We start from the raw sequence: 21,233 nt of genomic DNA, 5'->3' as shown, positions 1-21,233 counted from the left end.
GTGTTTCTGTATCATTTTTTTTAAATATAAAACACCTGCATTGAAGGCTGTGTGGTTTTTGCATCCCCTGACACTGTCAGGAATCAGGGAACTAACATGAAAAGACTAGCGTTATTGCAGTGTTAGTTACGTGAGGAACTTCCAGAAGTTACTTCTGGCGCAGTGTTTAATTCTGCTCTGGCACAAGTGCACTTCTGGTTTTGTGTCCCTCTTTTGATCGTTTACACAAACCCGTTCCGCTGGGTTTACACGCTGGCGGAGTTAACATTATTGTTCCGAGTTCAAGAAGTATTTTGATGGCTTTTGAATCTTCTGACTCCTGAGCACTGGATGGCACAGTCTTAATTTTCACTGACACTAGGTTTTTGGGGATGTCCAGTTGGAGAATAAGGAAGCCTGTGCCTGCCTATTCATACGCTGCCTCCAACTTACTGATGATGTCCCCCGATCACTTGGCAAAGGTCTCTGTTTTTCTTGCCAATTCCCATGCAGAGCTGAACTTCTTCCGAAATCTGGTGGCCGTGGGGAAGTGGATTTGTTTTCTCTTCTAGAGTCTTAGGGATCTTGGCTGCTGGTGGCTGTAGCTTTTTACATTTTTCTTTTCCCGTTTCTGTAGTCCCACGAAAGAGTGAGCAAGCGGCTGCACCAGCGGTTCCAGGCCTGGGTGGACAAATGGACCAAGGAGCACGTGACTCGTGAAATGGCAGCTGAGACAAACAAGTGGCTAATGGGAGAAGGGTTGGAAGGTTTGGTGCCCTGTACCACCAGCTGTGACACAGAGACCCTCCACTTTGTGAGCATTAATAAGTACCGTGTCAAATACGGCTCAGTATTCAAAACACCGTAAAGTCCCTGAGTTAGGGAGGATCACAGACGGGGTATGTGTGTGTGCCTATCAAGGACATGAGGAAGATGCCTTTCTCCCCTCACTGTATCTCTGTACCATGGCCAACTGACTCCTGTGCAGCTGGTACAGCCTGTCACCAGCGGGATTCAGTCTAGGAATATGGATCTCTACAGCCCTAAGCTGGAACTGTTGTCAACAGGCCTCTGATTTCAGCACGTGCTGGGGAGGGAAGGGCCCTTTTCAGAACTGAGTGATCCCAGAGAGAGGCAGCTCGCTCATCCGCACCAGCAATTTTGAGACTAACTGTTCAATGGTCTGAGCTTCGAGGGAAGAGAAGTGGATGATGGATCCTGACCAGAGTGGTGCGTTTAAAGTTACGTGCTCAGCTACGGCATGAAACCCAGAGGTGCCAATCACCTGGATTCTTCTTGTTAGGCTGCTGCAGGTTTGCCAGGATCTCACCTGGGGTCATCCAGCTCTTGAGAACACCACCGTCCGGGCCCTCGACTCCTCGGTCCTTCACCCTGCTGGACTCCTGATTCAACCGGTTCAGATTGGTCTGTCCTTTCTAGTGCCAGTGGGACTGGTTTTTGTACCTGCTTGTTTACTAGTCTCTCCTAGCCGCCATGCACCAGCTTTTCTCACTCACACACACACACACACACACACACACACACAGAGCAGAAACAACACAATTTTAACATGTTGCCCTTCCTTTTTTTGTAAATATATGTACATATTGTCAATTTTTTTTTTGTTTTTTATTAAAGGAAGTATGCTTGATGTGCTAGCATAACTGTACCAGCTTCTTGTGTACCATAGTACCAGGTGGCTTGAGATTTAGTACCTACAAACAGACCTATGGAGACATTTATTACACTTTTTACCAAAGGGAGTTATCATTGTAGTGCTTTTGTGTGGAACTTTTCTCTCTTTCCTTTTGTAAATAAAAATATGTCTTTGTTCTTACTGAGCAAGGCGCTCGCTCACCCACGGCCCTGTTCCTGTTCCAAAAGGCACCATGCAGCGGGGAGAGGGGACATTTGACTGTTTTATTCTTGGCTTCGCAAGCTGAGGGGAGAAAGCAGAGGCAGTGCGTGTGTTTGTGGTGCACGTGGCCATGTTCTGAGCAGCCTGTCGAGATATATAAATATATATTATATAATTTTTAATTTTTTTTTTTTTTTTTTTTTTTGGTGGGTAATTTCTATCCACCTGGTCTTCCAGCTCAGAGAACCTTCGCTTTTGGGAAGCGCGGCTGAGCTACTTCGCTGGGGTTGATTGTGCTTGTGTCTTTTCCTCTCAGTATTGGAGAAAACATCTTAAGTACCAAACCAGTATTTGATTTGAGCTGCTTTGGGCGTATGCGCGTACGTGGGCGTGAGAGAGGCAACATGGGTTGGCCTCGTGATGCTTTTCACTAGTGAAAGCCACAAATGGGATATATATTTTTTTAAGCATAGAAGTTTAGTGCTGGCAGATATTTAAGCATTGGAAGATTTTTTTTTTGGCTTTCAGACAAGTTGGCATGGACTTTGTAAGCCACGGCAGACCCAAATGCACTGTCTCTCCTCCTCAAAGGAGGTCTCCTTGCACAAAACGACGCTGCCAGTAGTGCCCGAACCGCCTCCATCATCCAAGCTGGAGAGCTATTGTCCACGTCTTACATCTGTCCCAGGGATTTCAAGACAGCGGGTCGTCCCCCCTCTCAGAACTGAGTGCGCTCACTTGCCCCAGCAGAGCGATCGCTCCAGCCTTGTGCACCACGGGAGGGCAGAGTGGTGAAAGAGCATGGCCGATAAAGTCATTGGCAGCCAATGGACAGAAAGGCGATCCAGCCGGGGTGATGAATGGGAGCCTCCTATGGAGAGAGAAAAAGGGAGTAAAGAGCCCACTGGGGAGTACTCGAGTTTGCCAGCAATAAGTTACCTGTCCCGTTTCCCCTCCTTTTGCTGTGTTCCGACAGGAAGGGGTTGTATTGTGTCCTCTTCCATTTCACAGGTTTTACACACGCTCCCCTGCGCCACACCCCGCCCTCAGGTGTTTCTTTTTTCAATATATGTTAAAGCTGATCCGGAAGGGGAAGTCTGAAGGATTTAGACTTTACCAGCTTGGAAGTACCAGCTGCTGCTGCTGCTTTGTGGGTGTTTTTGTCCAAGAGTCTGTGCCTGCATGTTATTTGAGCGGAATGGGGTAAACGTGGCAGGATACCCAGGAAAAAAAACAATAAAACACAAGGAGATCTCCTCCTGCAGCAGGGTTTTCACCTACCGCTTTCATCCCTCCCGACGTCTGACTTCTGAGCTCCAAGCTCCGATCCCAGCCTGTACAATAGCAGAGGTTTCTTTTTACTTTCAGTTGCTTTTTGTATTCTGTAATGTGATCCTTGGCCACCTATCCATGTGATGATTTCTATACAGATGTTGTAAACTTGACTGTAGTGCAGTATTTCCATTAAAATATCAGGGCTAACCATTGTGCACAGATTCTTCTTCCTCCTCGATCGTATGCAATGAAATTCTGGCACCCCCTGTTGAGGAAAACGAGATGCATTTGACGGAAGCGCTCTTTTAATAGCGGAATTGGTGGTGGTGGGAGAAGTTATGGGACCTGAGATTTTGATCACTCATGCATGCCAGTGCTTGACTCACCTTAAATTTATCTGTTAGTGTATCGCCACTGGATTCCAGATGTTAATTAGCAAGCAATTCCCAGGTCCTGGTATTTTTTTTGTAGCCATTGCAACATTTTGTGGTGGTGGCAAGAGCCAGCAATTAATTGCCACCTCTGGAGTCGTGGGGAGGTCCTATCAGCTGCTGTAGATCAGAGCAAATAAGGTGTATGTGTTAGTACCCGCTAGAGCTGCTGAGGGAAGGAATTAACTCCCGCTTCCCTTGGGTCAGTCTGGGAATGGAGTTATAATATTGACTAGCCGGCAGACCCCATCAACAAAGGTCCCTCCCGCACTTGCCTGTTTTGCTGTTAAATACCAGATCCGTCCTTTCTCGTTCATTAACAGATTTAACCCGGGTTTTGATTTAGAGCTGTCTTCAGCACTCCCCTTGTCTACATTCACTGCTTGGAGATCGGGGTCTATCATGTACACCCAGCCTGAGCGGTCAGGCCCACTCCATACCCTGATCCAGCCTCACGTGACAGTTGGAGCTTTGAAGCCTGAATGGTGCTGTTGTATTTTGTGTGGCTCCATGTTTTCTGGAGCAATGCAGTAGTCCTCTGTCCCCTCCTGTTGAGGGAGAAAGCCCCAGGGGAAATTGCCATGCTTGATGTGCTGTGTAAATGCACAGGTAGAACTACCAGAAAAGCTGTGCTTGGGTAGCCCGGTAATGAATATGGGGACCCGAGAGATGCAGGGGATGGCCATGACTGTAAGTTACCGGTGGGTAGCTTGCCTGGGTCATTGTCAGCAGCGTGTGTCAGCCTGCCTTTGAAGCCATCCCTTTGGAGGCTGACCTCTGGGGGGGGATGCCAGCAAGCAAGGTTCGTAGATCACACGGTGATCCCTTCCGGTCTTGGCACCTTTGTCTGACCTTCGGTATCACCCGAACTTCCCCCAAATGCTCCTTTTGAATGACAGCTTTTTTAAAAAAAAAAAAAAAAAAAAAAATCCAGAGAAGACTCATCGGCAGAAGTGCAGCCCACAGGCTTCAGTTCAGCCAGCTCGTCCCTCCATCTCCTGTTCTCCGGGCGTCCCCAGCGTGCCTGTCCTGGGGCGCAGCACGTCGGTAAGGCTTGTGCCGCTGGAGTGTTTTCAAGGGAAGTAGAACGGTCGAGAGCTGTCTTGGCTCAGCGATGCTGCCTGGTGTGGGGGTGCAGCCAGGCCAGAAGCACTAGCAGAAGTGTTCCACTTCCTGCCCCAGCAGCTGGGTGACGTGCCAGCAAAAGCTGGTGAATTCGAGGGAGCCGTTTGGCCTCCAGGCAATTTCTCGTTTGTCTGTAACCGTCCGGGCTGCCGCTGCTTGCTGCAGGCTGAGAATCTTGAGTAGCATTAGCCTCTCTGGCGTCTAAAGCTGCAGCACTTTGACTATCGAGGTCAAACAAAACAGCTGCTAGACCGCACCGTTGGCCACCTCTCCCTTGCGCTCTGTGATGCCCCTGGCATGCGGGGGTAACAACGCAGCGTCCAAGGCAGTTACCTTGCGTCAGCCTCATAAACGATACCCGGTGCTGTCTGGAGACCCAAGCAGTTTCACTGACGGGCGCTTTAAACCTCCTCGCCCTCAGCCTCGAGGTGGAAGGCCCATAAGCCGTCCTGTCTTTGACCCACGTGGAGATTTTTCCCAGTTGCGTGGTACTGCATCTGTTAGCAGGACGTGTTCACGAGGCAGCTGCAGCTTCTCCAGACATTGTCCCAAACAAAGCCTAGTCTCTTTGGCTTCTCTAGGTCCACTTGCCACGTGGCGAATAGGAGACCATATTGTGGCCAATGGGGCTCTGGGAGTGGGGTTAGACTCGTGTCATGCTCTTAGTAGAGCTGGCTGCCAGAGGTGAGTTCTCACTGAGCAATACCCTCCATGCAGCCTTCTTGTATGACAGGTAGCTGAGAGTTCTGAGGGGTCTAGAGCAGGCCAAGCTCCACTGCTGCCCCTTAGCAGGCACTTGTCTTTTCTCCAGAGCGTTAGGGGTTTGTCTTCACTACCCCCGAAGATGCACCTGGTCAGGGTTGGCCTTGTGGAGTTCAATTTCATGCATCTTGTGCGGATGTGCTAAAATCGAACTATCGGGCTCAGCAATCAACCCCTGTACTCCAAGAATCATAGGGTAACAGAGCTGGAAGAGACCTAAAAAAGCCATCGAGTCCAGCCTCCTGCCTCAAGCAGGACCAAACCCATCAGACCAGCCCAGCCAGGGCTTTGTCGAGGCGAGACTTAAACACCTCCAGGGATGGAGACTCCACTACTCCCCTGGGTAGACCATTCCACTGCTTCACCACCCTCCTAGTGAAAAATTTTTTCCTAATGTTCAACCTGGACCTTCCCAACTGCAACTTGAGACCATTGTTCCGTGTTCCTCAATCTTGCAAGGTGTATGGGAGGTTGAGTTTCTCCCGTGGACCTCCCACAGCGAGGACGGCCAGCTAAGTAAGTCAGTTCCAGCTATGCAATTGCTGCAGCTGGAAATGCGTATCTACAATCGACTTAAGGTCTCTTGTGAACCTGGCCTGATTTTCCTGGAGGATATACGCAGCAACCCTCTGGGTCACTGATCTACTAGCTCCTGTTAGGCTCCGCCCGGAGAGAACCTGGTGAACTCAAGAGGTTCTGGACTTCTGGAACCTGATCTGTGGTATTTCTGCACCAGCAACAGGCTGGAAAAATACCTGTGTGTCTGGGATTCCCCGCTTAGTGCCACAGTAAGTACCTGGTGATAGCTGTGTCCCCAGTTTAGGAGCAGAAGCTTCTATTCTAAGCAATGGGCTTAAACTGCAGTGAGGGAGGTTTCAGTTGGACATGAGAAAAAGCTTCCTAACGGTCAGGGTGGTTAAACGTTGGAATAAATTGCTGGGGGAGGCTGTGGAATCTCCATTTGTGGAGATATTTAAGAGCAGGTTGGCTAGATACCTATCAGGGAGGGTCTAGATGGTGCTTGGTCCTGCTGTGAGGGAAGGGGGCTGGACTTGATTATCTCTCAAGTTCCCTTCCAGTTCTACAATTCTATCCTCTTCCCCTTTGAGGAGAAGACAGCCAAGTCCTAGGCATACAGCAGGGGCACCCTAGCGGCGAATGACTCTGACCACCAGTGCAACCAGCGCTCCAAGGCCCGGCTTGCCTGACAGGTGTATGAGTGTGGAGTCTGTGGAGCCGATTAAAGGCTCCTTCCCTAGACTTGGGTAGAACTCAGGGGGGAAGAGACACCACCTTCCTGGAAGCTCTGCAAACTGCACCCTGGGTGTCCCCTCCTGCCTTCTCTTGCCCATACGTGGACATCCACTGGCAGCAGCCTGCCCATCCCTTCCTGGGATGGCTCCACCCGCCGGTTCTGCCCCCCTCTGCTGATGGGTGCAGCGCTGCACCCTGAGCCAAGCTTGGTCCATAAGCATCTTTGCAAGCAAGTGCCCACTGGGGCTACTTCAGCTGCTGTTTTGACACCATGTCTTCCATAGGGGTGTCGCAGCCACACAGCAGCATGGCCCAGCCCATAGGGGCCATCGGCCTGTGCGAGCCAAGCACATGAGTCACTAGACCCTGCAGGGAAAGGCAGGCCTGAATTCCTCTCCACCTGAGTCTCTGCAAAGCAGGAAGTGGCCAACAGAAGGGGGAGGTTTACAACATGCACTTGCTTTAAAGAGGGGCTCAGCTGCATTGGCTGTAAATGGAGAGGGTGTCAGGGAAGCTCAATGACCTGAATTTCCTGGTGAGAGGCATCTACTATGGGTGTGGATCTTTGCATGACTCTACCTCAGCAGTGAGCATGTGAACTTCAGTAACAGCCCCACACGGTCCCCAGCACATGGCTGCATCCTTGTGTATAGTTGCCCTGTAAGGACAGGGCTGCTGCACGGCAGTCTCACATCTCCTAGAGCTGGAAGGGGACCTCATCTTGTCCAGTCCCCTGCCCTCTTGGCAGGACCAAGCACCATCTCTGGCATCTATTTTCCCCAATCCCTAAATGGCCTCCACAAGGATTGAACTCACAACCTTGTGCTTGGGGGGGGCTAATGCTCAAACCACTGAGCTATCCCTCCCCCCAGTCTGAAGCTGCTGAGTGTTCCCTCCCGTTTCGTTGGGCCACAGCGTGGTGCAGCATTTGCTGTGAGGACAGACCCTGCGGCGAGGCCCAGAACCCAACATGCCCATCAGCGGCTGGCCAGGGGGGAGACCAAACTGCCTCCCAAGCCCGGGTGGGGGCTTTGTTGCTCTCCTGCTTTAGTTCTGGAGTGGGTGGGGACGGGGCTGAGGTCAGACATCCCTGCTGGGAGAGCCGTCAGGGCAGGGCCCTTTGTCCGCTATCAGATGGGTCTGGGCCTCTCCTCCGACCCGGCTGGGCTCTGCTGGGCCGGCTCACTCTCTGGCTGCAGCTGGGGCAAAGGCAGACGCAGGCACACCCACTACTAGCTTCCCGGCGCTGGCCTTGTTCCGCCTGTGACTGCTGCTTGAATACCCCTGTTCTGGCCCAGGCTGCTGTCGCTGCCCTCTTTCGCGTGCACCTGGGTTCCTCTTCCGCTGGTCACTTATCGGCTCTTCACACGCCCGCCCCCCCCCCCCCAGCCCTTCCTCCCCTGCTGGCACTCAAGGGCCTGTTTCCACTACCCCTGGCCTTGAGCACTAGTGCAGCTCACATAACCCCTTGGCCCCTGCTGGTTAGGGACTCACTTCCCCACAAGGCCGAGGGAACGACCTCAAACTCCCCCCCTCACCCAGCAAAAGCTGCCCCCCCCCCCCCCCAACCTTTGTTCTCTGCAGCTGGGGGGCGGGGGAGTCACTTGTTGAAGGGAGCTGGGACTTTTTCCAGCTGCCAGAGCCCAGGCCCGGCAGCCAAGTGAAGGACATGCCGGCTGCTGCAGCCTTAATTCCTCTCTCGTTGTGGATCCTGGCTGCAAGAAGCCACGTGGGCTCAGCCGTTGGCCAGCACTCGAGCCTGAGACTCTACATCAGTCCTTGCCCGCTGCTCTTGAGCTGACTGCAGCCTCCACAGGCCTAGGGCAGGCAGCCTGCTCCTTCCTGGCCTCGTGAGCTAATGCCCAGCAATGTGATGGGGAGGGTCTGTACTGTATGCCAGCCCTGGGCTGGGTTTTCTCAGCACCTGGCCCCAGAACAGGGCAGTTGATCTGCTGCAGGTCTGGAAGCATGGTCAGCTGCTCAAGGCAGGAGGACTCGGCCCTGGATGGGATCTTCTGCAGTGAGCGACACAATGCAGCGCAGGGATGGCTAGCGCAGTGTTTCTCAGTGTGGTCCGCAGCCTAGTACAGGTCCTTGGGGCAAAATATCAGTCCCTGCCCTGGGGAAGAGGCAGCCACTGGCACTCGCTGCTGTCAGAGCTCCAGGGAAGGGGCTGCTACTCGCGAGTATTCAAGTTATTGTGTGTGATCCTATTAATTTGGTACCGTTCCTATTTCCTCGCTTGCTGCGTTCATGCTTTCCCACAGCCGAGCCTGTCACGTATCACAGCAGGCACGGTTTGTTTATGTACGTCTTTTTGGTTAGCTGCTCAAGTTTTCTTCATTTATTTTCAATTAAATACCCTCTCGTTTTTCATCTTCAATACGGCTGAAGAATGCGACTGGGACTACAACTAGCAAACGTTCGAACGACGTGCAGCCGAACACAAGTGAGAATAAGATGATGAAAACTTCTTGGCCCTGCAGGTATTCCCACAAGTGTTAGAAATTTGGTTTTATACGTGTTGGTAGTGAGGATCATTTGCTGTTGTGTATAATCTGTGATGCAGAACTAGCCAATGAGTGCATGAACCCATCAAAACTGAAACGCCATTTGGGATGCAAACATCCAGAACATGTAAGTCAGTCCAGGGACGTTTTCCTAAACAAGTCACTTTTTCTGTCTTCTACTAAAAAAAGCATGAAAGGTGCATTTGCCATGCACTCATTGAATGAAAACTTTTCATAGGAAGTTAATAGCAGAGACAGGTTATCCACATACTGTTGGTGAAGAGTCAATACTGCCTGCATTGCATTTTATTATGCCCTGTATTTATGGCCAAAAAAAAAAATGACTGGGGTTTGCTGTCTTTATCTGACAATACAGTGAAATGTAGAATTGAAGATATGGTGAAAAATATTGAGGAAACTCTCATACGTTGAATACAGAAGTCACCCCCACCCCCCGGAGTAGCTGCAGTGCTGGAACCACAGGGTCCATGACTCAAGCAGCTAGTGAATGGCCCAGAGCACGGCGATTGCTGCTTGGCTTTGGGGCTGGGGCCCTCTTACTGCCTCAGGATCAGGAGGACAGAGCGCACTTGGAAGGGCGTAAAGGAAAACTTCAGCCCATGCTCCGTCAGCAACAGGCGGCTGCTGGGCTCTGGCTGTTCCAGGAGGTCACACCTGGGAGGAAGAAAGGGACACTCAATCTGAAGCCCCAGAGTCTGTCTCTTGGCACCCTCCTCCTTCCCCCACCAACTTACTCGATTGCGTCCTTGATGGGAAGGGAGGTCTGGAGCCATGCAACCACCGTGCTGCCATGTGACTCATACAGTCTGACCACTAGGCTGTCCAGCCTGTCCTCAGCCTTCATGGACAGAGAGACATGTTATTCTCAGAAGCAGTGAGATGCCTGATAGTATCTGCTCTCTAAATGGTTTACAAAGGGGGAAGGTCTCATTTTCCCTAGATTGGGGCAGGGAAACTGAGGTACAGATAGGGGATGGGACTTACCTACATCCCTGTAGACCTATGGAAGAACTGAGGCTAGAACGCAGGTCCGCTGAGCCCCAGGCCAGGATGCTAGCCACTAACATACACAGTCTAGAGCAGTGGTTTTTAACTGGTGTGCAGTGAGAACCGTTTGTGTGCTGCAGAAATTCCATCGGTTTCCCCTCAAAGAGCCAAAGCTAACGGGGTGGGGGGGAATTGATGAAATTTCACAGCACACTTAGATGACCCTGCCCCAGCTGAGGGCTCAAGCAGCCAGGCTGCCTAAGTCCCAGCTGGAGCGGGCTTGTCAATATCCCTCCCACAGCTGCTTTGCAAGCCTCTGTGAGAGGAAACTGACCAACCCTGTGCCAGCTGAGAATCAGACAGCCTTGCTTCTAGAGCCCCCAGCTGGCCTGGGAGGTGGTCCTCACTTCCCCTGCTCTGCAAAGAGCTAAGGGGAGGGGACATTGACAAGTCCTGGGCCTGCTGGGGGCTCCAGCAGCAAGGCTGCCTCAGTCCCAGCTGGCACAGGCTTGTCAATTTCTTTGCAAAGCCTCTGCAAGGGGAAACTGACTGACCCCGTGGGGACTCAGGGAGCCTTGCTGCTCCAGCCCCCAGCTGCTGCAGGGCCATCAGTTCCCCCTACCCCCTGCTGTGGCTCTGCATTTATGAGCAATCAATTCAGCTGAAAAAAGTGGGAACGTGTGGTACCGAAAAAGCTGGGAACCAACGGCCTAAGAATCACAGTGCTTCCTGCCAGCGACTGGTGCGAAACCAGAGCTCTGGTCCACCGTTTAAATGGGAAGAAGTCACACCCTGGACATAGTTGGGTGGCCCCTTTCAGAACAGACAGACCCTACGTTCTGCAAGTCCCTGCAAGAGGCTGCAGCTAGGAGTAATGCTCTGCAATTCTGTTCTATGGCCTCAGCACACGGCCAAGCAGGAACTGTTCCGTCCACCTGCACAATGGAGATATCCTGGCCCGAATTCCCAGAAGCGGCCACGGAGTTTAGGTGTCTCTGCTTGGAGCTCAGCTGGGTCCCCACCCAGCAAAGACTGGATTTCAGCACCGGCCACAAGTCACTGGAAGTCGGGTACCTACATGATGAAGGAACCCAGGGCAGCGGCATCTTCTCAAGATTTTGGCTAGTGTGACTTTCCCCAGGCCAAACAGCGAGCCAGGCTGCCTGTTGTAACCCCCAGCGCCTGCCCTGTCAGGGTAGCTATGCCAGCTGGCGGGAGGGCAGCTTAAGGATGAATGGAAAGTACCAAACACTGGACTAGAAGTAACAGTTCTCCCACAAGGGACTTGGCCTCTGCAAACCAAAGCAGTGGCAATGCATGATGCTAACACAAGAGCTGCCCGGGCTTTGTGCCTGCAGCCATTCAAACCCCACCCCTCCTGCTGCTGGTTTCCCTTTGGGGCACGTGCCTGTTTGACAGTTTCCAGCACGATGGCTGGGGAGTCCACGGAGAAGGCGCTCCAGGCTAGACCTGGCGCTGAGCCAGCCGGCACAGTGTGCAGAGGGAAGTTGAAGTTGTAGGCCCACTGGATGACACCCGCCTCCTGAAAGGAACCTGCAGCAAGAACACAACCAGCAGCTCTCAGGAGCTAGGCACGCGACAGGGAGAAACAGCCGCTGCGAGATGGGAGCTGTTTCTTTGCCCCATGTGCTCCCTTCATCAACTGGCAGGCTCCATGGGGCACCTCAGCCCCCCGGAAACTCACCCTGGTGCGGCATCATGGCGTAAGAGAACTGATGGCGACCAATATCTGCGGTGGCATCGGGTGACTTTGGTGCTCTCAGCCTAGAGGAGACGGGTGGGTTAATGGGTGGGGCCTCTTCCACCGGCAGTGACTAAAAACCAGCCTCACTCCCTTTAAATGCTAGGGCACGTGCTCGACCATGCCAGCACCCCCGCCTGCCAACTGCACTGCCGAGTCAGGCTCCATGGCAGCGCCCTGCGGGGAGAGCAGGTCCTGCCACAAGGCAGCAAACGCCCGCTGCACTCGCATGCCAGAGGCCTAGGTTCTGTCTCGACTTGTTACCCAGCACTAGGCTCAAAGCATTCAAGCACCTGATCATGCTGTAGAGAGGCAACCCTTAGCACCATGCGTTTCTGACTTCGGCAGGGCTGCAGGAAACGGTTAAAGTCTTGTCTCCTCCTCCTCAGCTGTGATCACAGGATCATAGAAGCTTAGGGCGAGAAGGGACCTCAGGAGGTCACCAAGTCCAGCCCCCTGCCCAAAGCAGGATCAACCGCAACTCAATCATCCCAGCCACGGCTTTGTCCAGCCGGGACTTAGAAACCTTGGGGGATGGAGATTCCACCATCTCTCTAGACAACACATTCCAGTGCTTCACCTCCCTCCTGGGGAAATAGTTTTTCCTAATGTCCAACCTACACTTTCTCCTCTGTGATTTGAGACCATCGCTCCTTGTTCTGCTGACCCTCACCACTGAGAACAGCCTCTCTCCATCCTCTTCAGAGTCTCCATTCAGGAAGCTGAAGGCTGCTATGAAATCACCCCTCAGTCTTCTCTTCTGCAAACTAAATAAGCCCAAATCCCTCAGCCTCTCCTCATAGGCCATGTGCTCCAGCCCCTTCATCATTTTGGTTGCCCTCTGCTGGATCCTCTGCACTACATCCACCTCCTTTCTATACTGGGGGACCCAGAGCTGATCCCGTTAGCCAAGGGACAGGTTGGAACGCACAATCTGCACTAGGGCTTCCATTTCCCAGCCAGTCCCCCTTCTCCCTATCCAGCATGCACGGGGCAGTGCTTGCAATTGCTCACTGCACTGCAGTATTCCCAGCGAGCAGAACTGTGCAACCAAAGCGCTCCCAGCCTGGCCGCTGCCCACTCACAGCGAGAGGCTCATCACGTCCCTGTGCACGGAGGCGCCGTATTTGCAGTCGTTCAGCAGCGCCACCCCGAAGCCGTGCTCCGACAGGTCCATCCACTTGTGACTCCACACCTGGGGGAAGCAACCAGCCAGGCTTTATGGGACTGCAGCTGGGATGGTCATTGGTGGGGGAAGTCAAGTACTATGCAAGAACCGTCCTGCTGATCCAGACTATGGAGGGTGGCCGGGGGAGGTGGACGTTGGGCTCTGCAGAGCTCCTGGGGCCAACCTCTGGGAAAAGCCAAGATGCACCAATCAGGAGCGTAACTGGAAAGCTAGTCCCCAGCCCTGGGACCTTCATGCCTCAACCAGACTGAAAGAGGACACCCCCCACAATCTCCCTCAAGCCAGCGCCACATGACAGCAAATCCCAGGCCATTCCAAAAATGGGTCAGCCCCGCTCTGGTTCCCCCGGGTGCTCCACCCTGCCCCCAGACACAGCTCTATCTGCACCCTGGCTGGGATGGCGGTGAACCCCATAGTGCCCCATGTTTTTGTTCCCACCAAGATCCTTCATAAAGGGCTCCTCTCTTGAGACACGGGCAATGTGCTCCTGGAGGAGTCGCCTCCCCTGCAGCTCACCAAGCTGCTGGGGGTCCAAGCGGTGGTGTTTGCAGGGGCCATGCAGGGTGGGGCGCCTATCACCTGGGGCTATTTCTACCTAGAGCACTGGGACGGGGTGGGCCCCAGCTGTTCCCTCACCTCAAATCGAGCCCAGTCCCAGGACGTGTTCCAGTGCGTCGGCCTCTGCAGGTGCCCAAACTGAATCTCGTATGTTGCATTCATGCTCCGAACCCGCAGCGGGAACTCCACCTTCAGGAATTTGTGAGCCTCGGCCCAGTCAACCTAGAGGAAGCGGGGGGGAGCCCAACGTAGGCGCAGGTCACTGGATGGGGGATGGCGGGAGGTGGGGCTCCCCTATACTTGCTTTCCTAGGAACTCCCGCCTGTGTGCCAGCTAGTTAACTTCACCCAGCAGGGACCTGATTCAAGGGCAAGAGCAGGAAAGCATCAAGGAAGGGCTGAAACTGGGCCGGGAGCTGTCTCCATTGGTTATGCTCCTGGTTGTTGCTTCTGAGAAGCTAATACCTGGCCGATTCCCCAGCTTCCAGCACGTTTTAGTGACAACTGTACAACAGAAGGTCATCAGACTGGGAAAACAATCACAATCCACCCCAAGCGCTTCAAAACACGCGGTGAAGGCTGGCTGGGAACGGAGTGATGGGTGCCCACTGCAGTCAGGAGACGCGCCTGCCTTTGGTTACAAACCTTTAGCCATCTCGGCTGCTTCTCGACCGTACGCTGAAGCAGCTAAAAGTGTCCTCCTCCAGTGCTGGCCTGGGCGTGTCTAGGAAGTAGCCTTTCCCCAGTCATCCATGCCTTTGCCACCTCTGGGCTCCACTCCTGCAACACGCTCGCTCTGGGGCTAGCCTCAAAGGCAATGTGGAAACCAAGGGGCCCTCTAACATTTTCCATGCACATGCCGAATATTTTCTCCTGCATGCTGAGGCACGAGCAAATGTGCCCATCAGGAGCAACACAAAACCTAGCTGGGGCCATTGTTAATTGGCTGGACAGCATCTGAACGCCTCCTGAGCAGTCGCCAAAGCGCGCTGTTTACAGGGAACGCTGGTGGAAACCGCTGCTGCCCAATGCAGCTGCTCGCTCAGCGGCGTGGCTTGCGTGACGCCTACTGGGCATGGGCTCTACAGGCGGCACTGCCTTGCAGTTCTCGTTGGTTGCAAGGCAGGAAGCTGGTCTTGCTCCATAAAGCCGTGCGTGCGTGAGCGAGAGAGAGAGGGACAACCACAGCCCGCTGGGATTCTCTCCCCCACCCTGGGCAGGCTGATCAGGAGGGTGTGGCTGCAGGGGCCCTTTCAAACCTCAGTCACAAATCGCAGGTAAGGACACATGGCATCCAGGATGACCTCCTGCGTGATGACACTCCGCTCGCTGATCTGCAGCGAGAACTTCACACTTCCGCGCAGGCCCCCAGCCAGGACAACTTCCAGCGGCTTTAGAAGGGTTGTGATGGGTTTCCTAAAACAGAGGACAAGCCTGAGGGCTTAGATGCAGCTAGCTTAGAACCTCTCCAGGAGCTGGGCGATCTAACACGATTTCATGCTCCTCCCCTAGCCGCAAAGGGCTGGACAGACCAAGCACAGGGTGTCCTACCGCAGAAGGTCTGGCCTCTCTGCAAAACCGGTTTGCTGCTACAAAACCAAGAGCGTGGCAAGAGCCGAAAGAAATACCCACGATGCACTGCTCACCCACCTGGTTTCCAGGTGATAATCCATCACATCCCAAGCGTCCCAGTACAAGGGAATGTCGTCAAACATCACAAACTGGTTAGCACCATGGCCCTCCTGGACTGACTCTCTGAAATACAGCCGAGGGGCGAAGGGTCAACAAGGGAAATGGATATTAGGACAACCTACTTCCCCAGGAGGGTAGAGAAGCACTGCAATGCGGTGCCTAGAGAAGTGATGGAGGCTCCAGCCCAAGCGGTTTTTTTTTTTTTTTTTTTTTTTTGAAGTCCCAGCTTGAGAAGGTCCTGGCTGGGCTGACTTAGTTGGAGTTGGTCCTGCTTGAAGCAGGGGGCTGGCCTAGACACCCCCAAGATCCCTTCCAGCCCTAGGATGTTATGATTCTAAGGAAAAAAGCCGTCACAGTGGTCCAATAGCCTAGCCTGAGGCTACGTCTCCGCTACACGATAAAGACGATTTTAAGGCAGTGAGCTCCATTTTACACTGTCACTGTTGGCTCTGTTTTAGGGCGTGCTAAGGTCCATGTAATATTGTCCAAGGCAACAAGGCCGACTTAAGGTTAGTGCGAAAACGCCACATCTTTAAATCGACTATAAGCCTCCAGAGGTGTCCCACATGTATCCTGTGATGCCCCACGGTTGTCCACTGTGGCCACTTCCAACTCCGCTGCTCTCCAGGTGCACAGGAAGTAGGTACAACAAGAAGTCCTGTGGCACCTAACAGATATATTGGAGCATAAGCTTTCGTGGGCAAAGACCTGCTTCACCAGATGCATTGGGCGGTGGGGGAAGCAGGTTCAAAGGGGTATTTAAAGAGTGGGGGTCCCAGTAAAAGGGAGGGCCAGAGCTAACAAGGTCTATTCAACAAGATGGAACTGGCCCATTATCAGTAGTATGTATCAAAAGAGGAAAAACTAAGCCAAATCAGCCAGGGGGATGTGGCCCATTGTCAGAGTCTAATGGGGAGATGTTAACACCCAGGGCGGAGAAGCTGCTTTTGTGAGGGGCCAGCCACTCCCAGTCTCTGTTTACTCCTTGGTTGACGGAGTCAAATTTGCAAACAAATTGCAGCTCAGAGATTTCTCTCTCCATTTGATTTTTGAAATGTCTTTGTTTTACGACTGTTACTTTTAAATCTGTCGCTGAGCGTCCAGGGAGATTGACGTGCTCTCCCACAGGTTTCTGTACGTTACCGTTCCTGATGTCTGACTTATGGCCATTTATTCTTTTACAGAGAGGCTGTCCAGTTTGGCCAATGTAAAGTGCAGTGGGGCATTGGTGGCACACAATGGCATCTATTATTTATATTAGTAGATGTGCAGGTAACGGAGCCCCGATGATATAGTTGACGTTAGGTCCTGTGATGATAATCGCTGGTGTGGATATGTGAGCAGAGGCAGCAGTGAGGTTTGGTGCAGGGATTGGTTCCATGTTTAGCGTCACTGTGTTGTGATCCACAGTTGCTGATGAGAATTTGTTTAAGGTTGGCCGGCTGTCTTTAAATACCCCTCTGGAAAACACCCGCTCCCCCCTCCCGCCCCGCACTCATGCATCTGATGAAGTGGGTCTTTGCCCACAAAAGCTTATGCTCCAAAGTCTCTGTTAGCCTATAAGGTGCCACAAGACTTCTTGTTGTTCTCAAAGATACAGACTAACACAGCGACCCCTCTGACAGGAACTAGGTAATCACAGGAAGCTCATGATGGCCAGGCTGTGGGGGTCGTGCTTGTATGAGAGGCTGAGAAACTTTTTCTCGCCCGTTCATATTTCTACAGGGGCAGCCCCCCCTCCCACCCACACCCCAGGTGCCAGGCAGTCAGGGTCTTTCCTGCACCTAACCACACCTTGTGGCTAGCCCCCCACCCAATAAAAGCACAGGCCTGGGGCACAGGGCAGACCATGCTGCCAGGCAGCACCATGCCCTGGCTTGCGCATGGTGAGGGCGCCAAAGGGGGAAAAGATTTTCAGGGTTATATCCCCCTCCCCCCCTCCACAGCAAAGATTTCAGGGGCTGGCTGCCACGGGGGAAGCCTCTGAAGTGACCATCTCAACTGGTCCCCCCATTACACCCCCCACCTGTCAATGTACGTGTGTGGGGCTGGCCCAGGCTGCAGCTGCAAAAGGAAGAGATTTTGGTTGATCTGGTGAGGCTTTGCTTTCCGATCGTCATTTCTGCTAGAAAATTCCTTATGAAACGGCTTCCTGAAGGCAGGTCATACTATACTGTGGTTTCAAGGGGGGCAAACGAGCTGAGGGCCCAGGTGAGCGGGCACAGTCATTCTGGCATGTGGGTATGACAGACAGAACTTGCCTGGCGCGCGAGGCGGCTGATCAGGCAAAAGTCGTACCTAAAGGGAATAATAATAAGCACGCGAAGGTGTTCTTTCAGCAGGACAAAAGCAGCTGAGCCGTTTCCATGGGTCAGCCACCTTCTGAAGCCACCCTATTTGGTTTTCTTTCCCTGCTTTTCCTTCTGACAAAACAGCTGTTTGCTTTCCGATGGGGGGACGAGGGCAATGCAAGGTGGGAAGATGACATCACATACGAGCGCTTGTGGGGCCTCTCTTTCCCCATACTGCACCAGCGCAAGACCCCAGAATGTTGTAGGGCTGAGGGGACTGGGGGATGGGTTCCCACAATGCACTGCTGCAGTGGTTAACATCTGGCCGTTCAGCGTGGCAGCGGTGACTCGACTTTGAGGGGAGGTGAGGAGACTCAAGTTGGAATTTCTAAAAACCCAGCGTTACAAGAGTGAATTTACAGCGGGATGTAGGCGTAGCCACAGCCACCTGCCACTTTAAGTTCTATGCTAGGTGCAAATCTGGGGGCCGGGGTGGCTTCACGCTCCCAGCAGGGGCAAGGCCTTGGTTGGAAGGGGTGAGGGTGCTGGGCCTGTCTAGGTGGGAAGATGTGTGATGTTCCATACCTTGGGGAGCACCTATAACCCCAACGTTCCTCATTTAGCTACAACTATGACCTTGCACAGCAAACACACCACGGATGGTACCTGGGGAAGGGTCTGACCTGGTTGAAGGTCACTGTTCCCTCTAAACATCTGTGTCATCAGCACCGATGAAGTTACATTGTATGGTTGTCACTGAAACATGCTGGAAGTTGCGGGGGTCAGCCAGATATTAGCTTCCCCGAGGCAGCAGCCAGGAGAGAACCAGTGCTGGAGTGGGGTGTCAAACAGCCGTTGTCTAAGCAAGACAGCTGCAATGACTCACCTGCAGGAGCCAATTCCAGGGGAATTTCCCCACCAAGCCTGGGGCCTGACTCAGCAAGGCCCACCAGACGGGCCTGGCTTTGTGTTGTCCGAGCACATAGGACAGAGGGTAAGAGAGATCCTTTCTCCTGCCCCCGCCAGCTGTGAGCTGCATGAACACTGAGAAGATTTAAGGCCCCAACCAGGGGAACTGGCCCAGGTTTCAAGGATGAAACCTGTGCGCAATGAACCGCAACATCCAGTTGGGTGAGGAAAACTGCTTATTCCAGCTGTTGCCCAGCCCACCAGGGTTGAGAGCTTAGACTGAGGGCTCCTATTTCATCTCTTCTCGGACTTTTTTCCTACCGCTTCCAGCCCCTGAAAATCTCTCTCTCTGGTGGTCAGTACACCTGTTTGTTTATCTTCACCAGTGAGTTTGCCTGGAGCATGTGGTAAATTTGCTCAGGGTCCAGGCAGGCTGGTGTACGCTCCTACTGGAGGAGCAGTGAACCTGCTGGTAAATCTGCACTGCTTCCTTTGAGGAACGGTGCTGGGAGCTGAGAGGATCTGGCTCTGGGGGCCTTCCTCTGTGTGTCTCGTGAGTGGCTCTGGGAGCGGTCACGCAACCCCTCTTGGGGCTTCACCACATGGTAATGCTGAGGGATCACAGTGCCTGGGGGGTGTTGCTGCTAGTTGTGTGTGAGACAGCCCAGGCTGGGGCAGCCAGGAAGGGCACAGCAGCGTCACCCTGGGGAGCTCGTCGCAAACCGGACCAGCTCTTTGTTTGGCAGGCTGACGGTCAAGTCCCACAGGAGTCCTTAGTCCTAATGAAACTGAGGAGAAGAGGCCTCAGGTTTCTCCCCGCTGGATTTCACCGCCCCATCTGTCCAACGAGATGGGCTCACTCACCATCAGCTCTCCCAGGTCTGCACGGTGCCTGGCCCAACGGGACCCCAACCTCCATTGGGTCTCAGGCACAGCTGCACTAAACCCCATCGATTTTCCTCCTACCTCCCCGTGTGCACCAAGCGAAGTGACATCACGCGTCCCAGGGAGTCCAGGTGAGCTGCGATAGCTCCATTCTCCATGGAGACAGAGCCATCCGCCTGGGGAGACAGGAGAAAGACTCGGAAGAGAGCACCGGCTACGCAGCCAACCAAGACACCAGGGAGCAGGCAGGAGAAAGCCACTAGTTACTGACCAAGATCTCTGCAAACCTGCCTGGGGGCTTTGTGCCTGGAGCTTTCTGATGCAACTCAAGGAACCCCACGGAGCGGCTCACCTGTTTGGTCACCGTCACAGGACACGAGGGCGTTAATGACTCCTCCATGGCAGCGTAGCCCATGCTGGGCACCTTCAGCAGGGCTGGAAAGAAGAGAAGCAGAAGAGCTTACCCAAACGCTTATCCCTTTTGGAGAGAGATCATCTCTCTCGCTCTGTGCCATTGGGCCTCCTCCTCACCAGGAACCACCTCCCCTCTGATCTCACATCCAAAAGTTCCCGTGAGAGAATAACTCTTCCATGTGATGCTGAGGGAGACGGAGCTCGTTTCTAGAGATCTTGGACAACCCGGACCCGGAGAGCACGGACGAGCCAATGTCTTTCTCAGCAGCGAGAACGACAATGGTCCTTTATCCTCCATGTGATGGGATTAACTGGCCATCACGTTGGTAGCCTATTTGGTGGCCTGTTTTTCCTCACCCATCTCCCTGCTCCTGTCCCTCGCCTTAGAAGACTCAGGGGTGTATCTGTGCTTGGTAGGGGAGGATCTGAAAGCCTATGGACAGACAGGACAATGGCACCTAACGTGTCTTCTCCAGTCCTGGAGATGACTTCGGTCCGTTCCCAGGGCAAAGTGTTCAGGACAAGGAGGCTTTTTGCTGTCTCTGGACCAGTTGGCAACAGTTTTCCAAACAAAGCTTGAACAGCATCCTTCTGGAGCACAGAAGCCTCCCGACGGATTTCTGGGCAAAGAAAAGGCATTTCAGTTCAGAGCAGATTATCATCAATTACACTGCACCCAAAAGTTGGCCAGGCCCTTTGGAGACCCACAAAAAGCAACAAATCTTACAAAGCAAGTTCTCTTTACTCTTAACTCTAATTCTCCCATCTCCTTTCCATTCCCCTGGTGAATACTGCAGGCACAGCAGTCTGAAAAGCCAGTGAGGGCAGAACAAGGAAGTAAATTGGAAGCACGTAACCTCGAGGAGAAGAGCGTCAACTCCAGTATCCCCAGTGCCGGTGGAGGTAACTGCTTTCAGGCTCTCTGCACAGGCACTATGGAGGAGAATGCTGTGGCAGAGAACTCTCAGGGAAGGGATCAGAAGACGACCCCACTGACTGGAAGGCCTGGGATGTGTGGTCCTTGGAATGGAGGTTCTATGACCACCACCTCTTAGAGAAGATGACGGGTGATGGTGGTCAGGGGCTCCCTCCTAGGAGGAACGGAGCCATCCATCTGCTGCCCCGCCCTGGAATCTTTCCCAGGTTTCTGGCTGGCGGCTTTTGCCCACGTGCTTGGGGACTAGCTGTCTGTGGTCTGAAAGGGTAAAACGGCAGAGTCCCTGGAGGTTTTTGCTTGCTCTGTAGCATGGGGTTACTTGCTGGTGGAACCGGAGTAAATGACGGCTTCTCTGTAATTTTGAATTCATGACTGGAGGACTTTAGTAGCCCAGC

At 53.2% G+C, this 21,233-nt stretch overlaps 2 protein-coding genes and 1 long non-coding RNA gene across 9 annotated transcripts in view; 1 reads left to right on the top strand and 2 right to left on the bottom strand.

The window, feature by feature from the left end:
- SIN3A (SIN3 transcription regulator family member A) overlaps window positions 1–1,882 on the top strand; it is a 63,215-nt gene extending 61,333 nt beyond the window's left edge. For 3 of the 4 annotated variants that reach the window (XM_075006742.1, XM_075006743.1, XM_075006741.1), the window contains exon 21: window positions 617–1,882. In XM_075006742.1, coding sequence (XP_074862843.1) covers window positions 617–847 — 231 coding nt within the window. In that variant the 3' untranslated portion in view covers window positions 848–1,882. The remainder of the gene's footprint in view (window positions 1–616) is intronic. The other variant, XM_075006744.1, reaches the window with a different exon arrangement.
- Window positions 1,883–2,013: 131 nt separating this feature from the next.
- LOC142019614 (uncharacterized) lies at window positions 2,014–3,651 on the bottom strand. The gene is made up of 2 exons (XR_012647134.1): window positions 3,499–3,651; window positions 2,014–3,377 (listed from the first exon to the last, which is right to left on the bottom strand). It is a non-coding gene; the product is annotated as an uncharacterized LOC142019614 (long non-coding RNA).
- A 5,803-nt stretch (window positions 3,652–9,454) lies between these two features.
- MAN2C1 (mannosidase alpha class 2C member 1) overlaps window positions 9,455–21,233 on the bottom strand; it is a 34,045-nt gene continuing 22,266 nt past the window's right edge. For 2 of the 4 annotated variants that reach the window (XM_075006302.1, XM_075006303.1), the window contains 11 exons: window positions 20,360–20,521; window positions 19,840–19,922; window positions 19,569–19,663; window positions 15,361–15,465; window positions 14,970–15,126; window positions 13,790–13,933; window positions 13,050–13,159; window positions 11,908–11,987; window positions 11,611–11,756; window positions 9,950–10,053; window positions 9,455–9,869 (listed from right to left, as the gene is read on the bottom strand). In XM_075006302.1, the coding sequence (XP_074862403.1) occupies window positions 9,752–9,869; window positions 9,950–10,053; window positions 11,611–11,756; window positions 11,908–11,987; window positions 13,050–13,159; window positions 13,790–13,933; window positions 14,970–15,126; window positions 15,361–15,465; window positions 19,569–19,663; window positions 19,840–19,922; window positions 20,360–20,521 (1,304 nt within the window). In that variant the 3' untranslated portion in view covers window positions 9,455–9,751. Of the gene's footprint in view, window positions 9,870–9,949; window positions 10,054–11,610; window positions 11,757–11,907; window positions 11,988–12,585; window positions 12,732–13,049; window positions 13,160–13,789; window positions 13,934–14,969; window positions 15,127–15,360; window positions 15,466–19,568; window positions 19,664–19,839; window positions 19,923–20,359; window positions 20,522–21,233 lie in introns of those variants that run through there. The other 2 variants (XR_012647075.1, XR_012647076.1) reach the window with 2 other exon arrangements.

The sequence above is a fragment of the Carettochelys insculpta genome, chromosome 12 (assembly GCF_033958435.1).
Source record: "Carettochelys insculpta isolate YL-2023 chromosome 12, ASM3395843v1, whole genome shotgun sequence".
Classification (NCBI taxonomy): domain Eukaryota; kingdom Metazoa; phylum Chordata; order Testudines; family Carettochelyidae; genus Carettochelys; species Carettochelys insculpta.
Note: the sequence above shows the minus strand (reverse complement) of the source record. Positions and strands in the feature narration are given on the sequence as shown.